Source organism: Vicia villosa, linkage group LG4 (genome assembly GCF_029867415.1).
Source record: "Vicia villosa cultivar HV-30 ecotype Madison, WI linkage group LG4, Vvil1.0, whole genome shotgun sequence".
Taxonomy (NCBI): Eukaryota; Viridiplantae; Streptophyta; class Magnoliopsida; order Fabales; family Fabaceae; genus Vicia; species Vicia villosa.
In genome coordinates, this window is record NC_081183.1 from 135835534 (window position 1) to 135847586 (window position 12053).

Below are 12053 nucleotides of genomic sequence, written 5' to 3' on the forward strand. Positions count from 1 at the left end.
TCATTTTTTATTACTTTATAATTATTATTTCTAATAAATTATTAATCAAAATATTTCTATAAAGTATTTTTTATTAAAAAAATTATTATGATCATTTTAAATGATTGTCAATTTACATTTAAAATAGTATTTAATTTTTAAAAATTAACTTTAATAATTAAATATCTATAATATAAGAAAATAACATGTTCTAGAAAATACCAAATTGCCCTTTTGTTATCTTAATTTAAATTAATAATTTAGGAGCAAAAAAATTTCTTTTGTTGATTTTTTCCAACTCACTTTTCACTTTTTCACTTTCTAACTCAGTTTTCACTTTTCACATTTCAATTTTTCACTTTTACCTTTTTATTACTTTATTATTATTATCTCTAGGGAAACGCTAACTAATGTCGTAAAGGCAATGGTTAAAAACTTTAAAATAGTAACTTTATCTCAGTAATCTGCGTATTTAATGTCTTGGAAATTGGAATATTAAAATTTCTTTGAAATATTTTCTTTTTTAGGAATGCTTAACCATTGCCCTGAGGGCACTGGTTAGCAACACCCTTATTTCTAATAAATTATTAATCAAAATATTTCAATAAATTATTTATTATTAAAAAAATTATTATGATCATTTTAAATGATTGTCAATTTACATTTAAAATAGTATTTAATTTTTAAAAATTAACTATAATAATTAAATATCTATAATATAAGAAAATAACATGTTCTAGAAAATATCAATTTTCCCTTTTGTTATAAATATTTTTATATTAAAACAATGTTATTTATGATCCAAAAATTTAAATTTAAATTTAAATTTAAATTTAAAATAAAAAATTATTTTAAATTAATGCGCGTACCAAACCAAAACCTGTGCGTATGCACGAATTTATTACTAATTTTAATAATAATATGAAAAAAAAAAGTCAGATAATTAAAAAAAAACTCGTACCTACCTCTCTAACATCAACTTCATATTTTATTTTCCTCCCATCTAACCCCAACAACACGAGAGAGAAAGAAAGACAGCGGAAAAAAAATAAAGGTAAAATTTGTACAGCTAACTACCCAACGCCACGTGACTAACTGCCCTTATATATATTCCTTCTCATTTCCTTTCATTTCCACTCTTCTTCCAACAACTCGTTCTCCACTCACTTCTCCTTCGTTTCACCCACCCGAGTTACATCAAATCAGGTACCTACTCAATTCTCATAACCGTCCAAAACTACATTCTAGATCTCACTTTTTTCTTCATGTAATCAATCATCTTCACTATTTCTTGCTCGTTATCGCTTTATGAGTTTTGATTAATCGGTTGAAATTTATGCAAGCTCTCCCTCTCGCTGTGTGTTTAGGGATTTAAGATTTATGAGATTTTTTGTATGGTTTAATTTTGAGTTAGGAACTGTATCGGTATTCTATCACGGATCTTACGTGCATTGTTAGGTAGATTTGAGTTTGGTTTTGATTTATTGGTTGCAATTTGGTGTGGAATTTTTGTTGTAATGTTTAATGTGATATCTGTGTAGTTAGAGGGAGTAGTTGCGGATCTGTTTCATTTATTCATGTGGAATTTTCCTTTTATAACTTGTTTTAAATTTTTGAAAATTTTGGTGATGTGATTTTTGGTTTCCGATCTTGTAGTGATTTGTAAGTGATAGGTTTTGATTTAGTTAGAGAAATGGAATGAGGAATTCTGGTTTCATTAGATGCATTTCATTTTGAGGATTCTGGCTATTATTGTAGATCATGAACTCTTTAATTTTTTGAATTTCTGTAGTTGCTTAAACTAGTTGATTTGTGTTCTGGATATATGATTTAAACTGATATGGATGATCTATTAAATGGTTGATATATATTTTTTGTTTATATTGTTTTTCTACAATATTGAAACTAATGCACTGGTTTGTCATCAGATATATCTGTTTCTCAATCATGGCTACTGGTCAACTATTCTCCCGTACTACACAAGCTCTGTTTTATAACTACAAGCAGCTTCCTATACAGCGGATGCTTGATTTTGACTTCCTTTGTGGTTTGTATCTAAACTTTCATCTTTATTTTCTTCTTGATTAAGAGGAGACAAATCAAACAGCGATATTTTTCATTGCATTTAATAGTAATGGAAGTTGTAATTTTGTATTACAGGAAGGGAAACACCATCAGTTGCTGGAATAATTAATCCGGGTTCTGAGGGATTTCAGAAACTCTTTTTTGGTCAGGAGGAAATTGCCATCCCAGTTCATGCTTCGTATGTTTTGCTTATTCATTTCTATATGCTAACAGTTCTCTTTTGGCTTGAATTTTGGACTTGTTAGCTTGTTGTAGCCAAGAATTATATTTCTTCTTTTGAGTGGTATCTTAATAGTTTCACCACCCCATGACTATCAAATTACCAATTTGTTGTGCATTTATGTTTATCCAAGTGTAATGTGTTCTTAGCTGTATGTTGATTTATTTTGCAGCATTGAAGCAGCTTCTGCTGCACATCCTACTGCCGATGTCTTTATCAACTTTGCATCGTTTAGGAGGTTAGTAAGTTATTTGTTTTTTTTAAGCCCATGGCATCTTACTGTACAATATTCATCATTATTGGTAATTTGCATACTTTAGGATGTCTTTATCCTACAGTATTCAGCATAAAAAATATCTCATTCCATATTTTGGTATATTGCATGATTTGTTGCATTTGTTAAATGGAATTTTGAGTCCACTATTATAATAAATAGAGGTCCATACTCTGTCTTTGTCGTTGTATCATATCATATCATATCAATGTAAATTTAAATTGTTCAGTGTCTTACTCTACTCTCTCTTTTTCTTCTTTCTCTATATAAATCTTTATAATTTTAACAAGTCCAATTTGATCTATATATTCAGTGCTGCTGCATCATCCTTGTCTGCTTTGAAGCAGCCTACAATTAGAGTTGTTGCTATTATTGCTGAAGGAGTACCCGAGTCAGACACTAAGGAATTGATTGCATATGCCCGGGCGAACAATAAGGTGATGATTCTAATGGAGATTGATCAACTTTAGTAGTTTTATAATGTAAAGTGAAAAAACTTATTTTAGAGTTCATGGTTTGGTAGGTTGTTATTGGCCCAGCCACTGTTGGAGGCATTCAAGCTGGCGCTTTTAAAATTGGTGATACAGCTGGAACAATTGACAATATAATCAATTGCAAGCTCTACAGGCCCGGATCTGTTGGATTTGTCTCTAAATCTGTATGTAGTCATTTCCTGCTTATGTTGTTGGCATTATTTTTCAATTGATAGAACTTTTTAATAAGTAACCATTATAGCTGTGGCATGAATTTTAACAATAATTCCCGGCATTGTAAAGATCACTATGAATGATGTCTTCTGCCTGTTTAGTCTTGCCTTCCAGACATAGTTCGTCTAAAATCTTGAAAAATAATTTCTAGATTTTTTCTGAAATACCTGATCTCTTAAAATGTTTATTGAGTAGGTTTAGTATGTCTAGATAGATACTAGGTGTTAATTGAATATAATTGAAATTCCAACAGGACAAATTGAAATGTTTAGTTATATTATATATTACAATTTGCCGAGCTTATATCCTCATCTTTGAATTTATTTTGAATTGTTCATATCTTCTTTCTTCTTCCTAGAAGAACCAGAGAGATTCGCTTAAGATACTTTAAACCGGGAATGAACTGTATTTAAGTGAATTTGTTTACTTAATGTTTGGTAGTTTAAAGAAACTTAGAATGTGAGCTTTATTTTTTTATGGTGCATAATGTATGCGTGGATGGTTATGAGAGCAAACAACCTTTTGAATTGCAGGGTGGGATGTCCAACGAATTATACAACTCCATTGCCCGCGTAACTGATGGCATTTATGAAGGTAATTATTAGATATAAATTAGTTATTTAGGTTACTCTAACTAGTTAGTTAATGCTGATTTAGTCGTCCCCGCTTTTGTTAATGCCAATATTGAGATATATCTTACTTTGCTATAGGCATTGCCATTGGAGGAGATGTTTTCCCAGGTTCCACTCTATCTGACCATGTTCTACGGTTTAACAACATACCCCAGGTGAATATTTCTTTCATCTTGTGGACCTACATGAAATATCTGCAACTCAAATGACTTACTACAATGCAGACCATATCAGTTTTTTTGTCAATGACCTGTCTGGATTTATTTACATTAAACCTCAGGTTAAAATGATAGTAGTACTTGGAGAGCTCGGTGGGCGTGATGAATATTCCTTAGTGGAAGCCCTAAAACAAGGGAAAGTGACCAAACCTGTGGTTGCCTGGGTTAGTGGAACATGTGCAACACTCTTCAAATCGGAAGTACAGTTTGGTCATGCTGTATGTCACTGCTCCTTTATCTTTTGACAAATTTCTCATTCAAAGCATTCATCATAAAAAAGGACAACATTCTTAATGCTACTTGCACTTATATAAATCAGGGAGCTAAAAGTGGTGGTGATTTGGAGTCTGCTCAAGGAAAGAATCAGGCACTAAGAGAAGCTGGAGCTGTTGTTCCTACTTCATACGAAGCTTTTGAAACTTCAATTAAAGAAACATTTGAAAAATTGGTTAGTTTGCATGTGTATTTAAATTTTCCACATTCTTAATTCTGTTTTCTCCCCACTCCTAATCCCCTAAAGTGGACAACCTTTTATAGAAGTCTCTTTTCAGTCCCCATTCCTTGACTAACTATAGTATCATAATTGGCTTATCTTTTCTTAGGTTGAAGAAGGGAAAACAACACCAGTGAAGGAATTTACTCCTCCACAAATCCCCGAGGATCTTAGCACTGCAATCAAGAGTGGAAAAGTTCGTGCTCCAACTCATATTATTTCCACCATTTCTGATGATAGAGGTGAGTTGGGATGTGCTAGTGTTATAATTTAGAGATGGGGTATCTTTCTTTGTGTGGTCTGAGAACTCGAATTTGATAGTTAAACTAAAGCTTTCTTCCAAAATTTTGCAAAGGTGAGGAACCGTGCTATGCTGGTGTACCCATGTCTTCCATTATTGAAAAGGGTCTTGGTGTTGGTGATGTTATCTCTCTTTTGTGGTTCAAACGAAGCCTACCCCGTTACTGTACTCAATTTATTGAGGTAGGTTATTCAGTCATGCAGAGCTTTCCTCAAATATTTTTCTCCATTTGTTTTTCAAAAATGTTAGTCACTTATGTGTGTCAAATTGGTCTGTGCTCTAAAATCTAGCTTCTTTTTATAAAATTTGCACTCATTTTTCCATTTAGATATTTATGTGGTATTAATACGTTTTTTGTCAGATATGCATCATGTTATGTGCCGATCACGGTCCTTGTGTTTCTGGTGCTCACAATACTATTGTGACCGCAAGGGCTGGAAAGGACCTAGTTTCCAGTCTAGTATCAGGTAAACACATGCCCTTTGGTTTGCCTACTTCTGAAGTATGCTGATTATCTGATGGGGTCACGAAAGCATTTGTGATAGTTGGGCCGCAAAATGATTATATATGAGCTTATGTAACAGGTTTGCTTACAATTGGTCCACGATTTGGGGGTGCCATTGATGATGCGGCTCGCTACTTCAAGGATGCTCATGACAGGGTATGATCAACTCATTTAATGTGAAGGCAGGGGGAACTAGAATAAAAAATGTTGGGTGTGGGGATAAAATCTAAATAGATCGGATTGAAATTTAAAAATAAACTCAAGGGAAATTTCAAATCCCCTTCCTCACAAACACATCATGTGCTTTATCTTTCATCTAACATGGGGTACATTATGTTTTGTCTCGTTACAGGGGCTTACACCTTACGAGTTTGTTGAAGGTATGAAAAAGAAGGGTATTCGTGTGGCAGGAATAGGGCACAGGTATTCTGTCTGTTCATTTTAAGTGATAATTATTCTGTTATGTTGCTTCTTTTTCTTCATAAATTTTGTTACTGCTGTTTCTATATCAAAAAACTAAATCTCCAATGCTTGGTTTTACTTGTGAATCAGGATCAAGAATAGGGACAACAAAGATAAAAGAGTTGAGCTATTACAGAAGTTTGCACGCACACATTTTCCTTCTGTGAAATACATGGAGTATGCTGTTCAAGTTGAAACCTACACTCTCACCAAGGCAAACAATTTAGTTCTGAATGTAGATGGTGCAATTGGATCTCTTTTCTTAGATCTTCTTGCTGGTAGTGGAATGTTCACCAAGCCAGAGATTGATGAAATTGTCGGGATTGGATACTTGAATGGGCTCTTTGTGCTAGCACGCTCCATTGGTCTGATCGGGTAAGTTGATATTAATCTATAATAATAATGTAGTTTTGGACTTTTGTGCCCTTTTTTTCCACAATTATCTTGTGGTTCAAAGAGGTCCACTTTCAGTTAGGTGGTCCTTTTAGTCATTGATATTGCGTGTAAAAGAAGAAACATACATGACTTTGTCTTACTTGTTGTTTCTTGTTCAAAATTTCAGACATACCTTTGACCAGAAGAGATTGAAACAACCACTATACCGCCACCCATGGGAGGATGTACTCTACACCAAATAAGAGGTTTTTTATGGCTGGAAGAACTTTGCAGTGTTTCAAATTAGCAATCTCTTGGAAAATCATGCCTGAAGTATGCTAGATTGATTTTTTAGCAGCCAAATTAGTGTTGTAAGATGTTTAAAAGTCATATTTCATTCGTAGTTTGTATTAAATTTCAAAAGAAATAACAGGCAATTTTAAACTGAATTCTTGTGATTAATATTCCGATCTCTGTTAAGTTGTTGTTGCTTCGGGAGTCAATGCTATAAAAATAAAGAACCTTCAAAATATTTTTTTCTCAACCTTATGCCAAGCATGATTATAGTCACTCATTTGTTAGTGATGTGTTTTGAAGAAGTCTATTACTATAGTTTTCAAGGCAATATAAAATTTTAATGTACATATTTTTAAGAGTGGTTACCCTAATTACACATTATGCACCAAAATCGTAGTATTTGACAACTTTGTTTCTCTTCTTTTGAGAAATGAAGAGGATCAATCCATCAACAAGAACAAATTAGCAACAGTATTCATTCTCCCATTCCTATATTTTTTCAAAAGCTTGATACTTCGTCAAATAGACACTAAAAATGGTTACAACAAGTGTTTATTACTCAACCTCTAGGATTTGTAGATGGAGATGGGTATTTAGTTTTTAAATTGAACAAGGCCGTCGTATGAGTTCAAATAGGTCCCAATATCCTAGTTTGCTAAGCTAAATCACACTCTGCTGTCTATGTTCTTTGTATAGGTGATTACATCCTTCGTCTCTTGAAGCAGGGTGTCTCTTGAAGCAGGGTGTTTGTTTGTACCTCTATTTTTATGGCATGTCTCATGCTATGTTATTTTCATTTAATAAAGTTTCTTTTGCCGTTAAAAAAAATATCACACTCTACAAAGATGAGATTTAAATCTGACAAGTTTCAGTACCATGTTTATTACTGTAAGAAATCCGTCGTGCAAAGTATGAGATTTAAATCAGGTAAAAGTGCCAGTATCATGTTTATTAAGAAGTCTGTTGTGCATAATATTTATTCATACCTTATGTTGACGAGTGATGATATAATCATAACTAGTGGCTCCATCAACTAAGTCCAAAAAGAAAAGATGTCTAAATTTTAGCAACTCAACTACAATTATGTATGAGAATTTCTTTATTGACTCCCCTATAGAGGTGATCTCCAGCGAAATTCTCAACTTGCCCCTGATTCGGAGATGTATCTCCGAAGTATTTTTTGTAAGATTTTTTCAGACCTCGGAAATGAATCTCTGAAAACACCAAAAAATTGGTATTTTTGGAGATGCATTTCCGAAATGCATGAAATTTCAAAAAATACGTTGGTTTTAACAGTCAGGTATTGTTTCGGAAATACATTTTCGAAATAATGTCTTCATATACCATTTTCCCTCCTTCACTATTTCATCAATTTTCTCCAAAACAAACCCAAACCCTCTCCAAAACTTCCATCAATACCAATCCATTTTTCGTCTCAAAATCAAGTTTCAAACCGGTGATCACGTTAAAGGGAGCATAGAAAGCTACAATTTGAGGTAAACATCTCTCATTTCATCCCCTATTTCACTACATTGTTGCTGATTTCTGTGATGAAAACTCCGTCAGTTCGGAAGTTCATTTCCGAAATAAGTTACCAAACAAATTTCGGAAATGTACTTCCGAAATAATGTCTGGCAGAATTAAAAAAAACAGTTTTGACCATTTTATGTAATTTTTGCATATGTTAGGTATGATGCATCCGGACAACATTGTCGCTGATGACATAGTAGTTCCGAAAGATGTCAATGTTAATAACGATACGGTTAACGATGTTAAATTCATGATCGACGCGGTGGATGTACGACAACAATTTACAAATGATAGGAGCTTCGCTTGTCGTGAACAATTGCTTGATTGGGTTCGTAGTGAAACTAGTAAACTTGGATTTGGCATTGTTATATTAAGGTCCGACAATGGAAATAGTAGACGGAAAACTTTTGTCGTTTTGAATTGTGAGAGGGGTGGGAGGTATGTACCAACAAACTGGGTGCTAAAACACGAGCACACAGGATCGAGAAAGTGTGGGTGTCCGTTTAAGTTGCGCGTGACTTGGAGGATTGATGATTTGTGGCGTTTAAGCGTCATTTGTGGAATTCATAATCATGCCTTTGATGCCAGGCTACACGGGCATCCAACGGCGTGTCGGTTGTCTCGTGAAGAGAAGAATGTTATTTCGGATTTATCGATAATCAAAGTGGCGCTGAGAAACATACTTGCCGATTTGAAGCGAAAAAAACCGGATAGCGTTTCAAATATCAAGCAAGTATACAATGAACGACACAATCTTAAAGTCTTGAAAATGGGCCCGAGGTCGGAAATCAACAACTTTTGAAACTTTTGGGCGATAACCAATACGTTTCAAGCTTCCGAACGTGCGAGGACAAAGTTACGGTGCGTGACATTTTTTGGACTCATCCCGAAAGTATCAAATTGTTCAACACATTTCCAACCGTTCTTGTGATGGATTCGACGTACAAGACCAACAAGTATAGGCTTCTGCTTCTAGAGATTGTCGGTGTGACCTTGACGGACAAGAAATTTTTGGTTGGATTTGCTTTTTTGGAATGTGAAAAAGAAGATAACTTTACATGGGCTTTGGGAATATGCAAGTCTTTGTTGGTTGATCAAAAGAATATGCCAAGTGTCATTGTTACCGACCGAGACAATGCTTTGATGAATATGGTCGATACCGGCTTCCCGACATCGACCGCATTACTTTGCCGGTATCACATAACGTGCAACGTGAGAAGTAAGCTCAAACCCGCCGTTGGCACGAAAGATAGGCCGGATGAAAACGATAAAGTCATCAAAGCCGGTGTTGACTTCGCATAGGGACATCTACGCCCGACTATATGAAAATCAAGAAAACTTTGAGAAACTTCATGATTCACTTGTTCCATCACTAAGCGGTATCGTACCGGTTTCGAAGTGGATGTCATTACCCGATATGGGTCATCTCATAGCAAGTGCGTACGTTCGGGTGTGTGTCGATTTGACGAGATTTGGATTATGTGAGACATTCTTTCCACTTTATAGCCGACCGCCTTTGGACGCGTCGAGCCGCATCATATGTATCGGGTATCTAAGATCGCGCCACTTTGTGCAAGTTTTTTTGAAACCGGGGTGTCCTATACCGGCAACTTCTTGTCAGTGGACGACACATCATACAAATGAGGCGGAGACTTGGCCGGATCCTTTCGTTGAAAGAATGACGGAGTTTGAAGAAATGATGAAGCAAGAGCGTGAGGAAAATAGAGAGCGGTCGAAGAACATACCGATTTTAGATCTAACCACCACCGATTGGTTCGGCGAATTTTAGTTTCAACTGAATCATTTTTTTGTAATGACCGGTGCGTGTCATTTTTGTATGTATTATCGTTTACCATGTAAAATCAAACCGATTCAATACATATATAATATAAGTTTGTTTAATGTTGTCATTGTTTATGTTGTGCCTATTTTGTATGTATTTTTTATTGTTATCTCAAAACAGAATGCAATGCACAAAATGTATTTTTCACCTCTGTTTCTGCATAATTCGGAAGTTCATTTCTGAAATATAGCTGTTTTTGGACTTATTTCGGAAGTTCATTTTCGAAACATCCACTGAATGTAAGATAAGGTTTGTTGAGCCATTATTACTCCAATAAGTCTATAAATACAACACAATATTTTTCATCCTCATCACACCACAAAACACCAATGACACAAACCTACCCCCACCTAGCATTTGTCTACTTCACCAGTGGCTACCCGATGTCGTTCCAATTCCACTTCTCGCGCGACACGCCGCTTGCGGAATTGATAACGTCGCTCAACACGCTATTGCAATATTCGGAAAATCGGAAGGTTGTCAAGCTTGAGTACCGCTCGCCATCGCTTAGCAGCGAGGGAGACGTTCAATTCACCCCATTTGAAGTCAAGAACGACGAAGATTTAGCGATTTTGTGGACAACTTTCGACCAATTTTCTTTGAAGGGTCCGATCGAGTTGGATGCAAAACATCAAAGATCGGGGGCCGACGTTATCAAAATGTTGACTCATCCTCACCTACCCGTGTTTAACAAAATGTAACTTTAATTTTATGTAATGTGATCATTGTAATCTTCATCCTTTAAATAAATCGAATCGTTGTTGTTTGTTATTTTTTTCTGTATCAGACCTTATTTCGGAAGTACATTTCCGAATTCTTCAAAGTGGGGTGAATTCGGAGATGAACTTCCGAATTCACCTATTTTCTGGAAAAAATCATTATTTCAGATGTACATTTCCAAAATCAGTTTTTTTCAACAAAAAAATCATGTTTTCGAAAGTGCATTTCCGAAACCACCTTTTTTCTCATAAAAAGGTGACTTCGGAAATGCATTTCCGAAATAAAGGGGCATTTTGGGGTTTTTGCCACGGGTGACCAAGAAGGTAGGGGAGTCAATAAAGAAATTCTCTTATATATATGACTAATGTGTCATTATATAATTTAATAACTAAATTAAAAAATTTGAGACATTTTTTAAGCCTAAACTTTTGAGGCCTAAAGCCCTAACCTTAGTGGCTTGGCCCATGAACCGACACTGAATTTATTAAGGAGAGTTAAAAATAAAAAAAAATATTGTATTTTGACTATTCATTTATTTTTAGGGAAATTCATTAGAAATCTACTATTCTATATGAAATTCATTTTTACTGTCAAATTCCCACAAGTTTCACTCAATAAAAAAAAAGAATGTTAAAGATTTAACACTAAGATTTAAGAATGTATTTAATATTTTTTTTATACAATTCTGGTTCAGAAGAGAAAATATATAGTAGACAGGTCCAACATTAAAAGTTTTTGATACGATGGTGGATGTCTCCAGTGGGCAGATAAGAGAGTGTACTTACAAGGTTATTTACTCTAATGCTAAAATCAACAAAATCAAAGAGATCAAACTTGCTTGCGTGTAGTGAAGTCTACCTTAGTATAATGCATAATCACTCATATAAGAACAAAAGTTAGAATTGCCTCCAGTGGTCGCGCTGCCAAGTGCAGGGACTATTGGATGGATCCCAATAGTTGAGATGAAATGATATCTTACTTAATTGCGAGACTTCATATCTAATGTATACTTGTTAGTCAGCTTAAGTGAACATATAATTTGGATTGGACCTCAGAGTTAAGTTGGTCTTATTTTACTATTTGACTAGTTCGAAACAGTATCCCTTAAGTCCTTACTATCATCCATGAAGACATGATTTGTGTTATGGAAGTGCTAAGAGAGGCCTTGAGTTGAGCTTCGTTCTCATAGTGTGGGATTTGTTGGAAAAGCTCTCTATGCAAATGGATATTCCGTTGAGAAGTTGAATGGGAGTTGGTTGCCTTGGAAACACACACATTAAATGCTTGTCTCGTCATTGAAACATTATTCCAAGGAGGACATCCACCTGGACCTGGGAACCTAGGATAAGTAGGTGACGCCAATGGCGGAGCCAGAAAAATTATGAAGTTTGACCAAAAATTTAAAGACCGCA

At 34.8% G+C, this 12053-nt stretch overlaps 1 protein-coding gene across 1 annotated transcript; it reads left to right on the top strand.

Annotated features, from left to right (window-relative positions):
- Window positions 1-1027: 1027 nt before the first annotated feature.
- LOC131595279 (ATP-citrate synthase beta chain protein 1) lies at window positions 1028-6700 on the top strand. Its single transcript, XM_058867590.1, has 17 exons — window positions 1028-1185; window positions 1908-2026; window positions 2140-2242; window positions 2457-2522; window positions 2872-2995; window positions 3082-3216; window positions 3799-3859; window positions 3976-4052; window positions 4178-4333; window positions 4435-4563; window positions 4718-4850; window positions 4964-5091; window positions 5271-5376; window positions 5494-5570; window positions 5767-5837; window positions 5967-6251; window positions 6439-6700. The coding sequence occupies exons 2-17, from the start codon at window positions 1927-1929 to the stop codon at window positions 6512-6514; spliced, it is 1827 nt and encodes a 608-aa protein (XP_058723573.1). The 5' UTR covers window positions 1028-1185; window positions 1908-1926; the 3' UTR covers window positions 6515-6700.
- Window positions 6701-12053: the final 5353 nt, after the last annotated feature.